This window comes from Polyodon spathula, chromosome 2 (assembly GCF_017654505.1).
Source record: "Polyodon spathula isolate WHYD16114869_AA chromosome 2, ASM1765450v1, whole genome shotgun sequence".
NCBI classification, from domain to species: domain Eukaryota; kingdom Metazoa; phylum Chordata; class Actinopteri; order Acipenseriformes; family Polyodontidae; genus Polyodon; species Polyodon spathula.
In genome coordinates, this window is record NC_054535.1 from 106,342,329 (window position 1) to 106,365,268 (window position 22,940).

General features: G+C 42.1%; 1 protein-coding gene across 2 annotated transcripts in view; it reads left to right on the forward strand.

Annotated features, from left to right (window-relative positions):
• Window positions 1-9,897: 9,897 nt before the first annotated feature.
• LOC121328694 (PHD finger protein 24-like) overlaps window positions 9,898-22,940 on the forward strand; it is a 36,218-nt gene continuing 23,175 nt past the window's right edge. The window contains exons 1-2 of one of the 2 annotated variants that reach the window (XM_041273666.1): window positions 9,898-10,268; window positions 19,688-20,076. In XM_041273666.1, coding sequence (XP_041129600.1) covers window positions 19,690-20,076 — 387 coding nt within the window. In that variant the 5' untranslated portion in view covers window positions 9,898-10,268; window positions 19,688-19,689. Of the gene's footprint in view, window positions 10,269-19,338; window positions 20,077-22,940 lie in introns of those variants that run through there. The other variant, XM_041273657.1, reaches the window with a different exon arrangement.

Sequence of the window (22,940 nt, forward strand, 5' to 3'; positions counted from 1 at the left end):
TTCAGTCTCAGTCCTTATTAACCCCAAGGTTGAATATTCCCTAATAGATGAAATGCAAATAGATGTTTAATTCATACTAAACAAACTAAGCGGAGTAGAAGATGCATTTGTGTTTCCCACGCCTTTTATTTTGAAAATGCTGATATGCTGGAAACACTTCAAAATAGCAACGCAATACTGTAAGTTATCTTCCTTTCAATTTCCTCTATTAATGCAATACAAATGGAAAACAGTTTTCATCATATTATAAATCATGTACTGGTACTTCATTATATTTTAAATAAACTCTTTATTTTATAGTTTATTGCATAGGGCAGGGAGCTTATAGATTTCATTGTGGTTACCCATTTTGGCTGGCTAGTTCTGCAATAATAAAGGTGGTTCCAGCTGTAAAACATGCTGTCAGAAATATTATCTATTCAGAAAAAAGCATGTGTGACAGAGAAAACAACCACAACAAAAACAGATACAAGGTGCTTCTTACAACAGTAAAATAAAAATAAAAAATTGAAAATGTGTGCCATGTGGGAGACAGCAGGTTAGTATGTTGCCTTTAAAATATGTAATGTTCAGCATTAATTTAAATTAATAATTGAATATACAGGATAGACAATGGCAATATGGAGCATAAAAATGGTAGAATACACTGAAGTATTTCTTCCATTGTTAGGAAAGTTCCACCAGGATAACACGCTGTTCCAGGGTTGACATGGTAACATGCAGCTCCATTTATATAACGTCCTGAGCATGTGATGTGCTGGCTGCAGCTACTGCATCACCCTTATTGTATCCTTCATGTTGTACATTCATATAATCAATAAAGGACCTGCTACGCCATGCTCAAGTGCTTTATCTACTCTAGTCCCCTTCGATCCTGTATTCATTTTTGTTTCTTTTAGGTTGAGTTGGAGCAGCTGATGGAGCGTGATGGAGTGAGGGAGTAGGGCAGAAATGTGAGGGTTAGGGGAAGGCAACTATATGGAAGTCAGTAAAGGAATAAGGAAAGACATGTGCTGTAACTTCTGAGTGTCTGTCTGCTTCTTATGGGATTATAAGTGCTTTTGCCAACAAACACAGGCCTGAAACTATGAGAGACATGGCCACAGCTGTGGTCCCGCAGGCTTATTGCAAGTGTCTAGAGGTTGTGATAATCACTAATCAGGTATAACTATATTATATAGCTCCTTTTATAGTGGACCACCATCACAAAGCGCTTTACAAGATGCAGTAACAAGAAAATCCCTAATACCTTATATACAGAGAAATGCATAATACATGATAGTAACATAATACATGATATAGTCACAGCAACACAGCAGCTAATAGCATTACCAGGCTTAAAGAGCATGGAAAGCAAAAGAGAACAGGTGGATCTTGAGAGCTGATTTAAAGCGAACAATGGTGGGAGCATCATGCACCAAAGCTAGGAGAGAGCTCTAAAGAGTCGGAGCCATGAAGCAAAATGAGCTTCTAGAGTCGGAGGACCTCAGCTTGTGGGCAGGGACATAGCGGGTCAGCAGGTTGAGGAGGTACTCGGGACCTGTGTGATGAAGGGCATTGTAGGAGAGCAGGAGAGTTTTGAAAATAATCCTGAACTTTACAAGTAGACAGTGCAGCTGGGCAAGACAGGGGATGATGTGATCACATTTTTTACATCTTGTAAGCATCCTGGCAGGAGTATTCTGAACTAGCTGCAGTCAGTTTATAGTGCTTGCCGGGAGACCACAATATAGAGAGTTGCAGTAGTCGAGTCGACAGGAGACAAATGAATGACAAAGTACCTCTGCATCTGGGAGGGAAAGTTAGGGACGGACTTTGGAGATGTTTTGAAGATGGTAAGAGGATTTGACCATGGAGGAGATGTGGGCATCAAAGGAGAGGTTGCTGTCAAGAAGTACACCAAGGCTTCATACTGTGGGGGAAGGCAGCAGCTGACAGTTTCCAAGGTTCAGGGCAGCTATGTTGAGATTTTTAAGTTGAGTTTTAGATCCTACTAAAAAGAGTTCAGATTTGCTAGAGTTCAGCTGAAGAAAACTGGCAGACATCCAGTCCTCGATGTCTTGAATGCAAGCCGAGAGCCGGACCATGGCAGAGGGACTACCAGGGTCGAGTTTTAAGTAGAGCTGGGTGTCATCAGCATAGGAGTGAAATATGAGTTTTCTGCTTGCATATTACTTTTCAGATAACAACCTAAACAGCAGCCACAGCACAAATGAAGCTGCACATTAACGCGATATAGTGCTGGCTCCAGGTTTAATGGTTGCAATTTGTCTGTTGTAATTTCCCAGTGTAATTATCCCATTAGCCTACTGCACAAGTTCCTTTTTATTTACATGGGCATTTTAACTATGCGCTTTCCTTAAAACATTTTGCAGCTTTCAATCCTGCTGATGTCCCTCCCGCTATTTAAAAAACTCACGCTTTGTAACCCATATACAGTACACACCCTGCTACCTTCCATCAAGAGTCCAGGAGCCACTGGATTTCTTAGATGTATATAAATAGAAATAAATAGATGTACTGTACATATACTCTAATACAATTTAAATATTGAATTAGACTGGAAGCATTAGTGGTATAATTAATTAAATACCCTTGGCAATTAAGAAGTTCATTTGATTATTAGAGTTTAACGTATAATTACAAAAATACGTAATTATATTTGTAAGCCATTCTCATTTGAACAGTCAATAGACAAGTGTTCAGCACAGCCCAAGTTTTTTAAGGGCATCAAGACAAGCCTGCCCTTCAGTGTAATTGAATTGCTTCCTTGCTATATAATTTGCCTGCAATTTAATTTTTTGTATTCAGTATCAACTTGGACTTTGTAAAGTGAAACTCCCTGTCCACCACGGCTGCCACCCTTTCTTTGTCAGAAGTTCAGTTTTGCCTGAGCCCTCTTCTTTGTTTACCTAATTATGCCACTTCCTTTACTGTAAATTCTTTCCTGGTATGTTATTTCAGGGAGTAATGGACAATCCCCTGCCCTGTTTCCTCCTCCCTCCTGTCCTACCCTAATAGGATGACTTGACCTCTGAAATCTCAGCTTCTCTGATCTGAAAAAGCCGCCATGCTTCATCTATATACTATTACATTTTGCCAATTGTTCTCTGTTAAAGGTGCTTGTGGCAGAGCAAAGCTCTGCCCTTTTTAAATTGGCAGGGATGGGGTTAATTTCCCCTACCTGCCTGGGTTTATTATGTTCAGGTGGCTGGGGTTGATTAGTTGATTAAATGATTAACTTAATTAGCGATCAATCAGCGCCCAGCCACCTGACATAAAAGGAGGCCTCTGCTTCTCATTTGGGAGGAGGGAGCTGAGGAAGCAGGTTGGTGTTTTGTTTGTATGTTTGAAAGTTTGAATCCAGTGAAGGCATTGCCCAGCCTGAAAATTGTTATTTTTGCTTTTTTGTCTTGCTTTATTTTTGTTTAAATCCCTTTATTTTGGCCCTTGTGCCCTTTCATTTTTGTGTTTATTTATAGTCAGCCTGCCACATTGCTTTTTTTCAGTACTTTGAGAAATACACAATATTGAATGGGAAGCAGATTCATTATTTGGGATGAATTCTATTGAAATAGCTGCTCAAACAAATCTGCTCAAAAAAAAACAATTCATCTTCTGATTGCGTTTTGGTTCCTCAGCTGCTCAGTAAGTGGGTACCTCTTATATTACTAACAAGTGTGCGCTTTATTCCTCTGAAAATCTCTGCAGCCGGACACAGTACATTACTGGCTATGTACCTGTGGTTCATGAGCACTTCATTAACCACATATTGAAGCTTCAATGAAACTATTCAAGACCTGGGTGGAACAGCAGCATGGTCCAAGTAAACAATGAAGTACTGTATCTGATTGGATCAGGTGCTAGCTGAGAGGATTGAAAGAGCCACGATGCTGAATATTGCTGTCTTACTGTGTACTGTTCATGATCCCACGTGACTAGTGGTGCCCTGGAAAAACTCAAGGCAGAAACATATCTGTGATATTTACAGCACAATGTGGTTTTGATCATTACATCCTTCTTGACCTGTTTGATAAAATAGTGTCATTCTATGACAAATACAGATACGAATGATGGTTTTAAGTAGATATCTTTGAGAATCTAGCCCTCTGTCTCTTAAGCGCTGATTCTTACTGAATGTAGTAGTGTTGCTATTAAGCAGCAGGGGACTTATAATGTTACAGTGCTGTAAATAAACTTTCCCCTCTTTCGCACAGCAAAATCTGATTACAGTAAGATAGAGTTAGGCAATGGAAAATGGAAGTAGCATGAGGAAAGACTCATTCTGCCTGTAAGTAAAGTTTCCATTGACCTTTGGTTCATATAATAAATGCACCCTGTCTTCAGTAATATAGTAAGTATGTATTAGAATGGTAAAGTATGCACTTGGCTTTTGATTTGCCAGAGCACACTTTTTTCTATAGTGCATCTTTCTTTCTTTCTTTCTTTCTTTCTTTCTTTCTTTCTTTCTTTCTTTCTTTCTGTTTAATTCTAATTCATTACATTGTATTTTCTTTCTATCGTATGCGTGTAATGCCAAGCCATAGAACGGCATCATCATCAGCAAGGTGAAAAGCCGGCAGTCCACCGGGGAACTCGGTCAGTGGGCAGTCGTCGACGATGTGTGACATGGTTTGTCGGGCTCCACAGCTACAGGAAAGGTCGGTGGCTTGACCCCAGCGAACGAGGTTGGCAGCACATTGACCCTGCCCTGTCCTGAAGTGGTTCAGCGAAGTCCACAAATGTCAGGTCAGATTGAAGCCAGGGGGACAGACAAATGGCTCAGCTACGAGGGAATGGTTAACAATGTCAGTTGTGGACCACTCGACACTCCATGCCCAATTAGCTGTCGTTTCCAGGGGTGGTAAATCTAGCCAGACGGGTCTCCTGGATGACAAACGAACTTCAGGGTGAGAGGAGATGTCCTCGTTAAGTGGCAGCGTGTCATTTGCCTGTACTTTCACCAGCAGTTTTGTTGTCACTTCCTGATGACGAAGATGCGGAGGTGGAATGTTGCTAAGTACCGGCAGCCATGGAAGTGGAGTAGGATGTAGAGTTCCTGAAATTGTGTGCATGGTGGTATTTAGCTGCACGTCAATTAGCTTTGTGTGGGATGAACGCGCCCAGACCAGAGCACAGTACTCGGCTGAGGAATAACACAGAGCAAGTGCTGATGTTTTCAGTATCTGGGCACTGGCACCCCAGCTTGAACCTGCCAGTTTACAGAGTAGGTTGTTTCTGGTACTGACCTTTGCTGCCATTTTTTTCAGGTGATCATGGTAGGTTAATGTTCTGTCAAGAGTCACGTCGAGGTACACTGGTGTCGGGTCATGTCGGATGCGTTGCCCATTTAAGATGATGTTGATCTCACATTTGGCATTTACATTGTGGCGGTGAAAGATGATGGAGACTGTCTTGGTTGAGCTTCGCTGCAGTCGCCATTGTTTAAAGTATACTGCCATGCCCTCCAGGTCCTTGTTCAGAACCACCTCAACCTCCGTGAATGAACTGCTTTGAGACCCGAGACATATATCATCTTCGTAAATGAACTTGTGTGACTGTGTTACAGGCATATCATTGATGTAGACATGTGAGGCGAGAGTGTATTAAATGGAATGTCCAGACAGTAATTTATGTGTACAGAAATAAAATAATTTATTTTTATTTTCTATACACAACAAAAGGATTAAATAACAAACGAAAAACAAAATGGTGTGAGGGAAGGAGTGCAGGGGTGGAATCCAAAACAAACTGTGATGACTCGTCTTTAATTTGTCTTCATGGTGACCATACATAAACAAAAAAAAGACAAAAGAAATGTTAGTGTTTCAAAAATCCCGCTGCACAAAACCAGACTCTCCCTCCACCCGTTACTCCTCCTACTTTACTTTCGGACCCACCCCGAACACAGTAGTACGTTCCCTTTAGTATGTAATGTCCCGCCTCTGTAGTCAGTGGAACACCAATCCCCAACCGACACGTGTCCTTCTCCTTCACTTGACTCCAGTGGCTGGAAGTTACATACTCGTACTTCCGCCCCTCACCAAGGTGCCGCCCCTCAAAAGATGACTTTTGCCATGGTCACGAGATCTTGGTAAGGGAAGTCCCGAGTTGGTTTGATGTCATCTACTGTCGGGAGGCTGAATCACAGACCGAAAACCCTTTGACTCATCACAAGACATTAAACAGAGTTGATGACAGCACAGAGCCTTGTGGGAGACCATTCACCTGGCATGTCCATGAGCTGTAGCTGTCACCCATGTGAACACTGAAACGTCAGTCACGGAGAAAGAGTTCAATACCCATCTTGGAGCCACTCTGGAGAGTTTTAACAGGAGTTTTACATTGTTTTGTGCAATTTTCACAAGGATATACCACTATATCTTGTTTTCTATTAGATGCCCACATTTTTATTCCTGGTTTTGTTTTCAACGACTACACACAAGCTACCAGCCTGTGGAGGACAACTACCAACCCTGCAGGTGTCAGTTAGAGTTCTGTGGTCATCTAGTCAGTAGGGGGCACTGCCGCACAGTGAGGATAAATAGTCCCCCGATGATTTGGTGTCCCTAACTTGCAAGTACCAGTGCCAATACAGCACTCTTTGTGGAATCCCCACTGAGATGTACAGTAGTGTAGGATTCCCTTTTTCTTTTTTTTTTTTTTTTTTTTTTTTTAAATTTAGTCGCTGCCAATTATTTTTTATTTTCTCCCAATTTTTGAAATGGCCAATTATTATTTATTTATGCTCGGCTCACCGCTACCACCCCTGTGCTGACTCAGGAGCAGCGAAGACGAACACGCACTGTCCTCTGAAGCGTGTGCCATTGGCTGACCTCTTACACACTGCGGATTCACCATGCAGCCGCCCAGGAACTACAGCGCAGGAGGACAACGCAGCTCCCGGGCAGCTAACAGGCAAGCCCACAGGCGCCCGGCCGGACTACAGGGGTCGCTGGTGCGCGGTGAGCCGAGGACACCCTGGCCGACCTAGATCCCCCCCACTGCACTGTTGTATTTTGTATTTTTAAAATATACAAGAGTTCACATGGAGCTGATCAAACCATTCATAAATAAACCATATTATATAAAACAGTATATAGGGTACTATAAACTGTTAACTATAGGATCCATTGCAGGTGGTGTTAGCCAGATAAGAAACCTAAATTAGATCATCTCCAAAATATAATCACCTTCTATGAAAGGTCATCAGAGCTCTATACATAGCCTCTGATAAAGGGACGGGGTACATTGCCACCGTGATAGCTCAGCTTTGTTGTGAGGTTTTGATTTGTATTTTGTATTTTGTTTGATAAAATCTTTGTTTTATTTAATAAAAGTGATATTCCTGCCATTGGACAGCCTTGACCGCAATGCTACTCTACTACATATGGTGATAGAAGTGGGATCTGCTGCATCCTGCCGAGACAAGGCAAGACCACCTGCCCAAAAGAGACGTGGAGATTTCTGAGGTCCCCAGGAAATTACCTGGGGCCATGCACCGGCCAAGTTATCACCAGCACTGCTACCATCTGTGCTTCTGGAGGGTCTGCTGCCACTACAAGTGCCTCCACTGCCGGTGCCCAGAGCCACTACTGCCGGAGTGCCCCTTGCAAGTGATGCTGCCACTGCAAGCCTGGCATCCTCTTAAGAGGAGCCCCAAGAAGGAACAGAGAGGACACTGGGTCTAGGGGTAGACCAGGGGTTAAACAGGCCCCCCTTACAAAAGTCTAGAGGTCACCTACGGGGGTTAAACGGGCCCCCTTATAAAAGTCGAGAGGTCACCTACCTGGGTTTACCCCTGTTTGACAATATATTAGTGTGACGGAAAGATGAGTTCTGGTGATGAATCTTCCTCCCGACCTGTGAGGGCACTAAAGAAGGAGAGGAGAAGTATCTGGAAGGGCTGGCCTGACAGTTCGTTTCCGGGTCAGGGAAGTGGGTCAGCCTGGAAAGAAGCATGACTCTGTTATAAGACCGTATTGATTTGAAAGGTAAACGAGAGGCAGCTGCAAGTAATAAGGCAGCTGCAACCATTTACCTGGATATCATGCGGCATTACATATAGGGGCCAAGGTAACGCTGATCTTTTCCTTCGTTTGGGTGAAACGCTGGAGAGACAGAAGGATCGAGAGAGGAGCTCTCAGTAAAAGAAAAGAAAGAGTGTTGTGTGTTGTTTGTGTCTGTGTAAATAACTGTCTGTGTTTTCACCACTAGACGTGAACTCAGCATGAACCGGATCACCACTGCACCAACCGTCACGAATTACCCGTGTCTTCACCACCGCACACGCACGTCTGCACTCACCCAGGACTGGTGACCATGTGTTTGTTTTGTTCGGGACTGTGCCCTGTTATTTCTATCCCTGGGCTTTACACATTGTTATGTATAGCCGGGGATTTATTATTTGACGGTCACCAGACCTGGATTACAAATAAAAGCACTTTTTTCACTGGATATTGTTGTCTGTTCATCACTCCTGCATTGCATCACCTGGACATCTGTTCCCCTTACCAACCACTTTGCCACAATTAGTCTTAGGAAATAAAAGTTTTACATTGCAGTCAAGTTGGAGAACACCATAACGTGGGCAAGCTCTGGTCAAACAAAAGTCAATCAGACTGCTAGTTACAGATAGCATTTATGGAGCAGCTAATTACTAATTTGGCTCAGGTGAGAGTAATCTGAGCTTGGCCTTTGTGACTCAGCAGCTCCCTCTAGCTGCCAGCTACCAAAATACAGGTCCTGTTTTTCTATACTTAAAACACTGTAGCTTTTAGACATGAAATAGAGCTCTGGCTAACCTTGCACCAATGTACATGCTCTGTATCACTATGTCATACAGGTATTTCTACTGGATTTCTGTGCTCTCCGATCGGTCAGATACTATTTTACCAGAAACAAGCCAAATGTTCACATTTTCTCGTTGACTAATAAATGTTTTTCAAGCATCAGTGTCAGGTGGATGTTGAAAATGGTACAGCATGTGGAGTTTGTAATATAAAAAGTTTTTGCTCGAGCTAATCTTGAAAGATGTCACAAAAGTGCAATAAGACTTTATTTTAGCATGGGCCACAGTGAAATATAGCTACTATCTATGTAATATATACAGTAGTGCCCAAAAGTTTGGAAACAACAAATGATATATTTCAAGGCTCACTAAATATCTTGATATCCCTGAATAGATTGCTGTCTCCTACTTAAAAATATGTTAAGGATTTTATTGAGCAATGCGTCTTACAAGTTCAGAGGTACCGTTAATATGATTCATACACTAACAATGCTGAATGACTGGGTGGAGTATTTGTTATCTATTTTGCTACAATATTCAATGTAGTGATGTCCCTGTCAGCCCTTAACCAGAAAACTATTTGTGAGTGTAAAACAAAGAGAAAATGTTACACTCAGTGATTCCTTATTGGTAATAAGTGGATCATATTTGGAACACCGCAGCACTTGTGGGAGAGATTGTTCCTTAGTAGGAGACAATTATCTACAGTGGTGGCGTTTGCCTACCGGGGGCCATGGTGAAACATTAAGACACAATGTGATTCTCAAGAATATACTTTAGCCTGTTTCAAATGATGTTCTAAATCCACTGGCGCATGGTGTACAGTGTGCACTGTGCAAACACATTCTCCTTGTGCCTGTACGTACTGTACAGTTCCATATTATGAACCAACCCATGGAACTGTACAGCAAGCACTATATGAACGGGTAGAACTCAGAATGCTCAAACAGCACATCGGCAGGCGCGGCGGCTAAGAACTACACTGGATTGTTATTGGTATTTCCCTGGAATTGCGTCACGACTCTTTTTTTTCTCGTTTTTTAAAACGCTTCCCAGCCAATGAAGGGGATTTGCTCTCATCCCAGCTGAAGTGCAAGTTGGAGAGGTTCCAGAGGCTTGTCGGCTACTACCTAGGCTAGGGGGGGCTGGCGGTATTCACTTCAGTGCCGCTCTGCAGCCCTGTGGCGTGTTATCTGTCTTGCTGCTTTACTCTTGGTAACTGCCGTTCGCTGTGGCTGCAGGTCCAGCACGGGATTTCAGCACCGGAGCTGTCCATTCCTAGCAGTAAACTGCAGGCTGCAGCACAAACTACACCCTATCCTTATTTGTGGAGGACTGGATTCCAGATTTATGGGTTATATGTGTTCTACAAAAAGACAAGCTACGCATTGAAATGCTATTTGGACTTTTCTAAATCCCAACGAGAGAAATAGAAAAGAAGATTGGCAAGCAAGAGCAACACTTCAAAAAAAGTCAGGTAAGTTGTTTTACATTTTTTAATAGTACAGTTAAAAAAAAAAAAAAAAAACCCTCCCTAAAAGACAATTATATATACATTACTTGAGAGTTGATAGACCACCTGCTTCTTATGGAACCTGTACGCTAAGTTAGAATTGAAATCGGATATTTCAAGTGACTGCTCGGACAGGGAGACGGGAGGATAGCAAACTCAGAACAGTACGCTTCCTTTAAACGCCCGCTAAGATAACAATGCGTGGAATTTCCACACCCTGGTTGATGGAAGTTGCTTTCCTCATGCAGTCGACAAGGGAAAGCCATGCCTACGCGCTCTGCTGGCATTAACTTGCACAACCCCGAGTGCAGTGGAAAGAGTGCTGTTGAGAGTGTTTACCCACTGTGGGTTAGGGTTAGGGTAGAGATCGGTTATCAATACGCCTCCTTGATAACCCAGTGTATTAAGACAGAATCTGGTACAGTATTTAAGTAGCAAGAAATGATGCTGTGCTATAGGACCCCTACACGATTAGCGTTGTTTTATTTCAATTTAATTGTAGGCTTTGTTCGGTTGTACCTCTTGATATGCTTTTTTGGGTGAAGTATAATCAATCTGGTTACACATATTGCGTTCAGTTAAAGTGATAGTCCGAGAAGTCCCAATCGGTTGTGAAAACGGGTTAGCCGCTTACCGTACCGGTATAGTATGAATACATAATCAATGGTTAGAAGAAGAAAGAAACACACAGCGAATTCAACTATTCAAAATGAAACGAGCTGGCGTTCAACATTCTTAACATCGACTCGATCAGCTCGGGAAAGCAAACGGCACTGCTGGCAAACTCTCACTGTCTCGATTATTATCGGGGTTTTAAATGATATCATGTGTCTTTGTCAGTGTGTGGACTCTTTCTCAACCTGAATTATATTTCTGGAACCGGGCTCTAATTTGTTATTTTTACTGCGCGTTAGTCAATGTTCTTTAAGAGGCTTACTGTGTGTGCACAGTTTGCTTATTAATTAGCACATAATGCGTGCCTGCGTGCGTGTGTGGGTGTATATGTATGTATGTGTGTGTGTGTGTGTGTGTGTGTGTGTGTGTGTGTGTGTGTGTGTGTGTGTGTGTGTGTGTGTGTGTGTGGTTTCAATCTCAAAGGAAGGAGAAGCGTGGCTTTTCAACAAATTCTGGTATGGATGTATTGGTTAGAATGCAAAGCAGGGTTCAATATCCAGTTTGGAGAGATGTTGTTTGTGACACACCACTTCTGTATTGCAGACCAGTCCTTCCAGGAGCCTTGCGTTAGCTAGTACTACTGATAGTGGCTTAAAGTGGAAGTCCCTCTTAATCTGCAGTTATTGGCTTGAAAACCATGTCAGACAGAAATATGGTGTACAGTATACATAGTGTGGTGTATTCCGAATTTTACTGAAAAATTACAGGATTTTGTTTTTAACTGGACGTCGGTTTTCACAGATTTTTATCCGATTTGGTCTATTATCCCGGTAGTATTTTCTGGGAAATACAGAATAATTTGATTCAGATGCTGTTTAATTTTGACTCTGACATTGTAATAAGCAGTCCTACACTGTATCCTAGGATACAGCACACGTTTAGATGTCAGAGGATCAAATAAGATTCAAACGCGGTTCTGTCTCTTCACAAACACATATCACCTGATTATGTTGGCCAGTCAAAGTCTGATTATTGTGGCAATTGCTGGGCCTAGTAACGTAAATCAGTTTATGAATATGCAAAAGAAAATGAATGTTTCGAAGAATACAAAAAGCAACAATAGCAGGTGGGTCTAATGAGGCAGAGGATGGGTAGCGCTGCCAATACTAACGCATTGAGAGGTACATGTTCACACTGACAATAAAAAAAAACCATATTGAAAAATAAGCGACACATTAAACTAAAACAATAACATGAACTGAGAGACAACCAAGCCATTATGCAGCATTTAACACGCTTTAATAAAAAGAGACCGCAGACTGTGACTGAGTTAATGCGTTTGTCAGACCACTGTGCTTTGATCTAATGATCAGTTCAGTCTTCCTTCCCAATAACTGTTGGATAGAGAAAAATCTATAAAATTGAATGGCGTGAATCAACTTGCAATCCGTGATTCATAATTCAACTCAACATATCATGTACAGGGGTTCACTGTAGGGCCCTTTACTGTTTGAGCTTTTTATGCTAATTCAGGATATGCAAACATTTCAAATGCAATCTCTAGATAACAGGTTGCATCCTGGTATGTTTGCTACATGTCACATGGCCATGGGATGATTGCAGCTAGACCACTGGGTAAGTTTAAATAACAATATATGAAGTGACTGGGTACCAGGAAGCAGCAGCAACGTTTGCATCTGCGTTTGCATTCTTTGAAAACTTTTCAACATCCGACTTAAGTATAAAATACAAGTAAAGAACCAAAAGTTGGACCCGAGATAATAGTGCTGGTTCTAATAAATGGTAATGATTTCACATGCTTGTGTAATGCTTCTTTAAAATGACAGGGCATCTTACACATTGTTTAACAAGAGGAACAGGGAAATCCACTTCTTACTGTAGCTCCTCCAGCAGGGTGCTTTGTTTTTGAAAGGGTCACATTTATTAGATATTGACTATGGAGTATTTCGGTCCTAGTGGAAAATGATGAATCCGTGAGTAAAGGACAGTAATCTATGTAATCAAATGGTGTGACCACGTGATCCACTCGACTTACATAAGCTTTGAGAGTTGTGTGCAACTGTTCAGCAACAACCATGGGAAAGCAGAAGGCTCCAGTGACTTCACACAGGACCTGATAGTGGGTTCCCATGCAGGGGCTGCATTGATCAAAGTGGTGAGGCAGTCTCCTGAGTGTTTTAGGAATAGCATTGTTTGTAGAAAACCCTCATTGGGAGTTGTTCTAATATTGTAGCCAGTCAGTGTATGCAAGGCTACATTCTCAATAAATAAAGGTGTCACATTCATTTTAGAATGGTGATTTTGTTCTTTCAGAACAAAAGTGTGATAAAGGCAATGTGTAAGACACAGCTGTGGAAATGTAGCCCATTGCTTATTAAGACCCGTCTAATATAGTATTGCTCATTCTACAGTCCCTCTTTTCAAGAGGACGATATGCCCCTCACCCACACAGACTGCTGTCTGCAGTATACCGACGGGGATTCATCCTTGAGAGGAAAGCATCTGATTCTTTCTAAACCATTTAAACATATTCTAGTCAAGCTCCCTCCATTAGGAAACCAAGACCAGTGAAAAGCTTTGTGTTTTATTGTGAGAGAAGCAATACCACCTGGTTAAAAAAAAAATTAAAAAAAAAATCTGCTTCTAAACACACAACAGTATATTATTTATTGATGTATTTATTCATTCATTCCTTAACCAAGAATAAACCCATCAAGACCGAGGCCTTGTTTACAAGGGGGTCCTGGCAAGATGACCAGAAACAGACAGCAGTCATTTTACATCATTTAAAACAACATCATACATTCAATCTGGGAACAGAAACATTTACACTTTGACATTTCTTGAAACCTACTTATTCAAATACGTGTAATCTTAATCATTGTTCTACGTTTAGCTGATGCATCTAAATTGGTTATCTGATGCATGATCATATCCCAGACACTCTGGTCCAGACTATCCCACTAATTTCAATTGAATCTGCCAGTGACAGGGATGTCTCCATTGAAAACATGCCAAATTAAGGACAGCTAACATGAATGAGAAATGCCTGTATTGAAGTGATAGGCATGTTATCGTTTAACGTTCCTTCTAACCACCTTAGCCAAGGGACTATTACCTGGGAGGGGATATTGTTTATGTACATTTCCTAAGCAAATGTGTTCTATTTGCTGTATCGCTGACTCTCGTTAGGACATGGAATGAGATACTGAGATATTTATTTTGTGATCTCCACACATTCTTTATTTTATTTGTTTCCATGTCGTTAATGCAGCGGCATCATTTAAAGTATATACCATTGAGTATAATGATGTAATGTCCACACGGCCATGAGTCCAACAAACTGAACTGATTGTTAGTCTTAATCCCACAATGCCCACATGCTGTAATTATAAAATGTGCTGATAACGAGGCTGGAGGACTGCTATACATATTAATGCCTTGTCTAGATTGATCCTGGGGCATTTCCAGCACAAACATTGTAAATGTTACCCTCGTTTTCTGTCTGTTTATATGACCATTAGAAAATACAAAGACGGATGTTACTGATGCGCCCATAGCCAGCCCTGAGCTTCGACAGCTGCTGAAGCCGAAGGAATAACAGAGAAGCACTTTTCTCAAGCAAAGCAGATAAAGGGTTAAAGTACGTTTGTCAGATGGAGTTGACCCAGACCATATTCAGAAACAGCACTCGAGTGTTCATGCTCACTTAAATGTGCCGAGCTAATGGATTTTATAATTGAGGAAGCACCCTTCAGTGTGCTTCTGAATATGGCTCTAAGTCCTGAGTTGGAATGTAGCCAGGGCACCATAAAGTTGACCTCTGATTTGAAAGACGCAGCTCTCAATAACACAGTGCCCCTCAAACACCATTCTGGCCAAGAAACAAGAGTGCCCCACACTGAGCCACAGACACAACCTCTAGCAGCACAAGGTGACAATGGAGGTCTTCATTTTCCTCAAGTTCTGAAGATGCTCAATGCTGGTTAGTGTTCTGACAATCAAGAATCCTGTGAGGTACGATTATGGGGAAACAGGGGTAATTGATGATGAATACAGTACTGACATTAAATATAGTGCTGCTACCTTTTGAGAAAGATGCTCTACATTTATTTAATAGAAAGAAAAAAACAATATCATTGAATTTTCTTGCAATTACTCAAATACAGTGGTTTTACCTGAGCCCAGCAACAGGTCCTCAGTTCTACTTGGCTGCCACAGACATACTGTATGTAATGTAGGCTGTATTAGAAAGTGCGTGCACTGCAGTGTACTGCCAGCAGTACCAAAGAACCTGGAATGAAAGTAACTGATCACTAGATGGTGGGGGCTTTTCCTTTGATAAAGACCAAGGCAGGCAACAAGAACTGCAGAGCAATGCCTGGACTTCTAGCAAAGGAACCTTGATACAGACTCATCAATAAAATGCAATATCTGTGTATTTAAAAAATATAATTTGAAGCTCTATGTGAGTGCCTTCTCTCACTGGAATTAATTTTAAGAATGCCTTTTAACAGCCAGACAGTGGATTCCTGTCCCAAGCTGTATGATAAATTATTATATTATATTATCATATTACAAATCACAAAAAAAAACATTTAATAAAGACGAATGAAGTAAAATGATCTTGGGAGTAACTCAAATATTTTTTCATTCCTTTGATTTTTAGTTCAAGCGCTTGTTATAATTACACAGAAGCTTGGTTACCTTATAGATTACTTCCTAAAGGCAAGCAAGCTGAAATCATAGCGTTGCCAAAAAAAAAAAAAGAAAGAAAGAAAATAGGCCACTCTGGTCAAATCAGGTGGTGTGGAAACAAAGACATTCTGTAAAGAGTTCTGACCCTGTTTCAGCATCCACTGTAAACTGAGAGAAAGAGATTAGCCCAACAGGAAGCGTCAGACTTCAATTCATACTTAGATTGCTGAATGATTAAACATAATCCTTTTTGTTGACTGCGCTACACAATCACATCTCCTGCTGGAAGATACAATTAGCTGTGGTCTAGTGAGTAAATATAGACTTCAGGTCCATATACTGTGCAGTAGCTTCAGGATTGTAATAAAGGAACTGTCCATTCGATGAAAGCCCTGCCCACTCACACAGTACCCTCTGTAAAGGTGGGATCCCCGAGAGTCTCATCCAGTTAAAGCCTTGCCCACTCACACAGTACCCTCTGTAAAGGTGGGATCCCCGAGAGTCTCATCCAGTTAAAGCCTTGCCCACTCACACAGTACCCTCTTTAAAGGTGGGGTCTCCGAGCGTCTCATCCAGTTAAAGCCTTGCCCACTCACACAGTACCCTCTGTAAAGGTGGGGTCTCTGAGCGTCCAGTTAAAGTGCATCCAGTTAAAGTGCTGCTGCTGAGCGTATAGGATGAGTCACACAGCTTGGACGGCACCAATTTGCTTCTGGGCTGTGCAAAGAGGCCAAACTTTGCTGGAGACCCCGAGGGGGGCGTCACATTGGCAGTGTAGCTTGGTTGAGTGACCAGACGGTTACACAAGCACCCGTGATCAAGTCTGGTAAGGTCACTGAGATCCTTGTGCTTTCTCTTGCTTTTTGCTGAACAGTGGGATTCCATTCTCGTCGTGCTTATGTCCAGTGGGTCCAGTGAATCACGTTACATGCCATGTGGCCTGCATTGAAACTAGGGGGGTGTTCTCATTTTGCTCACATTCTTTATTTTTCTTGGCTATATCAGTGTTTTTTCTTTTTTTGTGTATCCTTCCCACCAAGATATTGCTGTGCTGTCATTGCAAACCCCTCTACATGTTCAAAGGATCCAATCATTATGTGAACAGTCACCAGAGTGCATCTACAGTGTTTATTCTCCACAGGCAGACCTGCCAATGGGCAACCCTTCCTCCCCAATATCACCCAATATTATACAATGTAAGCAGGTTTCTTTCTTAATCCAACAGGGGCAGAGACAATAGCGGCACAGCACAGCATACATCAACAGGGGCAGAGACAATAGCAGCATAGCACAGCCGGCATCAACAGGGGCAGAGACAATAGCCACACAGCACAGCCTGCATCAACAGGGGCAGAGACAATAGCAGCACAGCACATCCTGCATCAACAGGGGCAGAGACAATAGCAGCACAGCACAGCCTGCATCAACAGGGGCAGAGACAATAGCAGCACAGCACAGCTTGCATCAACAGGGGCAGAGACAATAGCAGCACAGCACAGCCTACTTCAACAGGGGGGGAGACAATAGCAGCACAGCACAGCCGGCATCAACAGAGGCAGAGACAATAGCAGCATAGCACAGCCTGCATCAACAGGGGCAGAGACAATAGCAGCACAGCACAGCCTACTTCAACAGGGGTGGAGACAATAGCAGCACAGCACAGCCTACTTCAACAGGGGTGGAGACAATAGCAGCACAGCACAGCCGGCATCAACAGGGGCAGAGACAATAGCCACACAGCACAGCCTGCATCAACAGGGGCAGAGACAATAGCAGCACAGCACAGCCTACTTCAACAGGGGTGGAGACAATAGCAGCACAGCACAGCCGGCATCAACAGGGGCAGAGACAATAGCAGCACAGCACAGCCTGCATCAACAGGGGCAGAGACAATAGCAGCACAGCACAGCCTGCATCAACAGGGGCAGAGACAATAGCAGCACAGCACAGCCTACATCAACAGGGGCAGAGACAATAGCCACACAGCACAGCCTGCATCAACAGAGGCAGAGACAATAGCAGCACAGCACAGCCTGCATCAACAGGGGCAGAGACAATAGCAGCACAGCACACCCGGCATCAACAGGGGCAGAGACAATAGCAGCACAGCACAGCCGGCATCAACAGGGGCAGAGACAATAGCAGCACAGCACAGCCGGCATCAACAGGGGCAGAGACAATAACAGCACAGCACAGCCTGCCTTTTCAACAAGGGAAAAACACACACAATCATATTTTGTCCCTCTGGTAGTTGTTTTAAACGCTCTTGTTCTTTTCTGCTTGTGGTGTTACAGTGTACAGTAAGTGTGGCACATGGAAAGAGGAGCCCGTATGGGCAACAGACCTGATCTTGAAGAGTCTGGCTCTTTTGTACAGTATTAAGATCAGGTGCTAAAGATCAGAAGGTACCAGGTTCGAGCCCAGACTGTGCATTACGTTGCCTTGTCCCTGTCAATCTCCCGAGTCTGTGGAAACCCCTAATACATAAACACGAATATAACTGATGCTGCCTGTTGCATGTACCTGGCAGCTCCTTGTATTTGTAGGCTGAAAGGACTACTCAATTTCCATTGCACTAGGATGTCAGCAGAGGCTTCTACAGAACCTTGGGTCTCTGGATTGTGGTTGGAAATAGTGTGTGTTTTTTCCCTCTCCTAAGATGCTAAACATTAAAACGGGGCATTCCTGCCTCCCCATGTTAAATCAGCTATTTACAGCTATTTTTTTTAATAAAGAAAAAACATTTACAGCTATTTTTTAACAAAAAATTCACATGATCATGCTTGTTGAATAATATTGCTGGAAAAACCTTGGCTAAACACTGATGCAAAGCGCCAAGCACATGTATTGTCAGTGTATTGTGAGGGGAAGTGTGTGATGAAGATAGGGGCTTGCTGAAGTATGCACTCAGGTGCTGTAATGAAGGATGCTGTCCAGTGTGAAGAATTGCACTTAAGAAAAGAGAACCTATATACAGTGCTACCCCATTATATTGCGGTTGTTGGGGTCCATAATTAGGAGATTAGAAGATTATTCTGGGCCCCTGTTCAAAATCAACAATGTCTTGTGCTCTGACACAGCGTCTTGTCTCACTCGGCTCCCCCTATATGTTTTCATGTCCGCGCCTCCCTGTTGATGTTCCTGTCGAAACCAAACAAATAAAGCAGAGTCTTATTCATAGTCTTAGTGCAGTGTTTTTTTCCCCCTAGAGCAGCCCTCTTTGGAGTCAATGTAGATTCTGCAACTTTATATCTTTTGAACCTGCTGCTTGAGTTTCACCTTTTCTTACTCTTTAACAAAGAAAGATTTTCATTTTTTTGCTGTCTGCCAGGCAGCGTACCGTATATCTATCAAATTGCATTATGGGGGAAATGGGAGCCACAACCTTACCGTGTTATAACTGACTCTGCACTATAACACGCTGCGTTATAACGGGGCAGCACTGTATTGTTTCTCCCTCAGAGTGACGCATGAGCTCAGAAATGAAGTAAAACAGCTTGACTAGCGCAAATGTTATTTTTTGGCTCTTGGGACGACAGGGTCAGTTCCAATCTATTAATTTCATATCTCCAGATGATAAGAAACAATAAAATGTATTGCGTATTCCATACCTTATTACAATATAAATCATCTCTTAATAACGACACATATAGATGTGTTTATATTATATCAGTGCGTTTTGTTTTGTAGTATTGGGTGATCTCAACATTTTTAATAATTTTAATGAACCGCCTTTGGCCTATGGACTATATATACTGTATATTTCAATTTAACAGATGCGTTTAGTCAGTTTAACTGAATGAAAATGGAAAAGGCAGTGTGATTGCATTTTAATTAGTTTAGTTCTGCAGTCAGGCACCAGAATCTGTTGTGCAGATTCAGTATCTCAGATGGTTCCAATTGCCAGTGTGAATTTGGAAGGACTAACAATTAACTTTTACCTAAAAAAGGGCCAGGGGATGAAAAAACACAGAAACACAATTTAAAACAGAACACTCTTCAGGTCAGCCAGTTAACCTCTCTCTGTTTGCCTGTTCTCCTTGTCGCAGCCATGGGGGTGCTGATGTCTAAGAAGCAGAGTGTGGAGAAGGTTCAGAAGGTCAGTGTGGTGGTGTCTGCCTTCAAGGAAGGTCTGAAGGACAGGCCCCCGCCAGCCCGCAGACCCGAGGCTGCACAGGCAGTTGAGGAGAAGCCCGTCGAGAGTGCAGCCGTGCAGGAGGAGGTGGAGGTGAAGCAGGGGCCCTCCACCACCCAGCCTCTTCCCAGGGTCGAGGGCAAAGACAATGAGGCTGCCTGGTCCAGACTGCGGGACGGGCGGGGGGTGGAGCCAGAGGAGCTGAAAAGAGCCAATCAGCTCACCCCTCCGGCCTTCATCAGGCCAAAACGAGGCGTTGACGACGATAAAGCCATGGACATCAGTCTGGAGCAGCGGGAGCAGGTACTGTAGGGTGTAAATAATTATTTATTGCTGTTAGTCTTTTAAGGGTCTCTTAACTGTATTGGCTAGTGTGGCAGAGCAAAGCTCTGCCCTTTAAATTGGCAGGGATGGGGTTAACTTCCCCTGCCTGCCTGGGTTTATTATGTTCAGGTGGCTGGGGTTGATTAGTTGATTAGTTGATTAACGATCAATCAGGGCCCAGCCACCTGATATAAAAGGAGGCCTCTGCTTCTCATTTGGAGAGAAGGGAGCTGAGGAAGCAGGTTGGTGTTTGTTTTGTGGTTTTTTGAATTTTCTAAATCCAGTGAAGGCATTGCCCAGCCTGGAAACTTTATTTTTGTGAGTTTTGTTTTTGCTTTATTTGTGTTTGAGTATCTGTTATTTTGCCCTTGTGCACTTTATTTTTGTTTATTTATAATAAAATAGTTATTTTTTTGAACTGCAGTCTGTCTCTGGGCCTCTATCCACTCGCCAGCCTGCCACAGCTAGATTCTCTTATATACAGTACCATCAGATGTATAAATGCACCAAGTAAACTTACCAAATCACAAATATAATTTTACTTAGGGGCTAGCTGTAAGTACAATTTTCACCATTCATTTCCGGTTTTTAATAACCATGTGCAAATAATGCCTGAGGGGCAATATAGCGGCTCACGTGAATAAAAGTAGATGCTCTGTGCATTAATGATTCAGGCAATTGCTTGCATCATGAAGGTTCAGATGACGAAGACGTGGAGTTTGGCAATTTCTGATCAGATCATACAGACTCTCATTACGGACTGATTGATTACTCTTTGCTGTTGTTACGCTACAAGCCATATTTTGCATAGAGCTTGTAACTCAGGATATTTCTTTGTATTGAACAGATGATAATTTATTATTTTTTGTTGGGTTTTTTTCATACTGGACACTGCAATTTCTTACTTACAGAAATTATGTAAAGCCCTTTATTTTAGTGGACCAAAAATTGTAAGTCTTTATATGTTTTTTAAATGTAGTGACTTTTATTTCAGTGTTTTTCACCTGCAGATGTGTTTTTCATGCTGTGCTTTTGCATTGCACACTGTAGCTTTAAAGTGTAGTATTTGTTTTTTAAACTATTTGAAATGACAAAACAGTGGACATACTGCAGCAACATTGAATTGCGTTTCACCAGTCAGTAAATATGTGAACTGCACGTCTTGGTTCTTTAGCGTGACTGTGTGCTGTGCTGTGCCTGTGCACTCCTCATTGTAAAGGTAATCTATCTACCTAATGTTAATCATGACTGTAATTTCACCCCTGTTGTGTGAAATTTAATTACTTTAAATTTAAAAGGAAGTTGATGTGGAAGTAAATAAGACAATTACTTCACAGAGTAATTTTAAAAGGTCTTTATTATTTCACGCACACACACACACACACACACACACACACACGCAGTTACATACACAGATGCTATACTGCGAATAACGATATCCCTAACGGGACACAACCCAACAAGGTTACATACAAAGATTATATTAATCACAGATCAATACAATCCATGAGACGCAACTGAACTAATTCTTACCCTTCCAAGCGGATCGGGAGAGCCCTTCGACCCTGGTAAGAGAAAGCAGCTGTCTCCAAGAAAGTACCAAGCAGGACTGCGCGCTAATCCTCACGGCTGACTCTCATCAGAGCAGGGGAGAACCCCGTCCTTTATAACTTACCAAGTTAGGCTTTTGCATGCGAGAGAGTAATTGGCCAGATCACTCCCTCGAGGCTCGGCCCTCTGAATAAACCATTCCTTTCCCTAGAACATTCTAACCAAAACAAGTTATATAAACGTGACAAAAACAAGTTATATAAGATAGGGGGTTATTATAGGGCAAGGGCAAAGATGAACTCGAACGCATTTCTAGAACTTTCTAGAACACACTTTTTTATTACAACCCCTCACACTTTTGCCTTAACGACAACTTTACGCCCCCTGGGCGTTGACTCGGCACAATCCAGTATTTAATTTTAAGTTTTTTTTGGAATTGGAATTGCACTGACGATGATTTGGGATAAACAGCTTTGAGAAGCTAGTCCTAGTAATGGGGAGCATGGACAGCCCTGCCTCTGAAACTGATAGGGAATGGACCCCTCAGGATACTTGAAAGCCATTTATATTTATAAGATAAGTGTTACTCTACCGGACCAAGTATTGTCTAAAAGCGTTATATAATACATTTCTGATATGTCTCAAGTAAGAGATTGACTGAAGAGGCAAGTACTATTTAAACCAATTCAACGCCCCCACACAGGATTTCAGTTTATGTAACATCATTAACATCATCTTTTAATGATTTGTATGGCTCTTAACAGCAATGCTAAGAGGGGTAGTGAGGGCTGCTTCATTACTAGCAATGAAATATGCTCAGGAAAAGTATTCACATGTTGCTGGATGAGGCCAGAAGCCACCTTTATCAGCCGCTGTTCAATCTGCAGAGCAGTGTTCCTTAAGGGTATTATTTCCTGGGGTTGCATGGGATATTTAATGTAATATTTAATACATGTTAAATGAGTTTGGTGTCCATGACATTGACCCCTGATCTAATATTGATACCATATTGAGTTAATCTGTCTTTTTAACGCTCCTGCTGCATTGAGGCAGAACACTTTGGGTTATTGTCTCTATATTTGGTACACAGCTGTATTGTAGGAATATCTAGCAAATGTGTCTTTACACAGCAGAAAAAAAGATAGATTCCAAAATTAGATCCTGTAAGAAAAATATTAATTTCAGGACCACTGAATATGAAAAAGCAATTTGATGGTATATCTCTCAAAGCTTGTTGTATAATACAGTATAGTATTCATATTCTTAAAATGACTGATACTAGAACTATATCT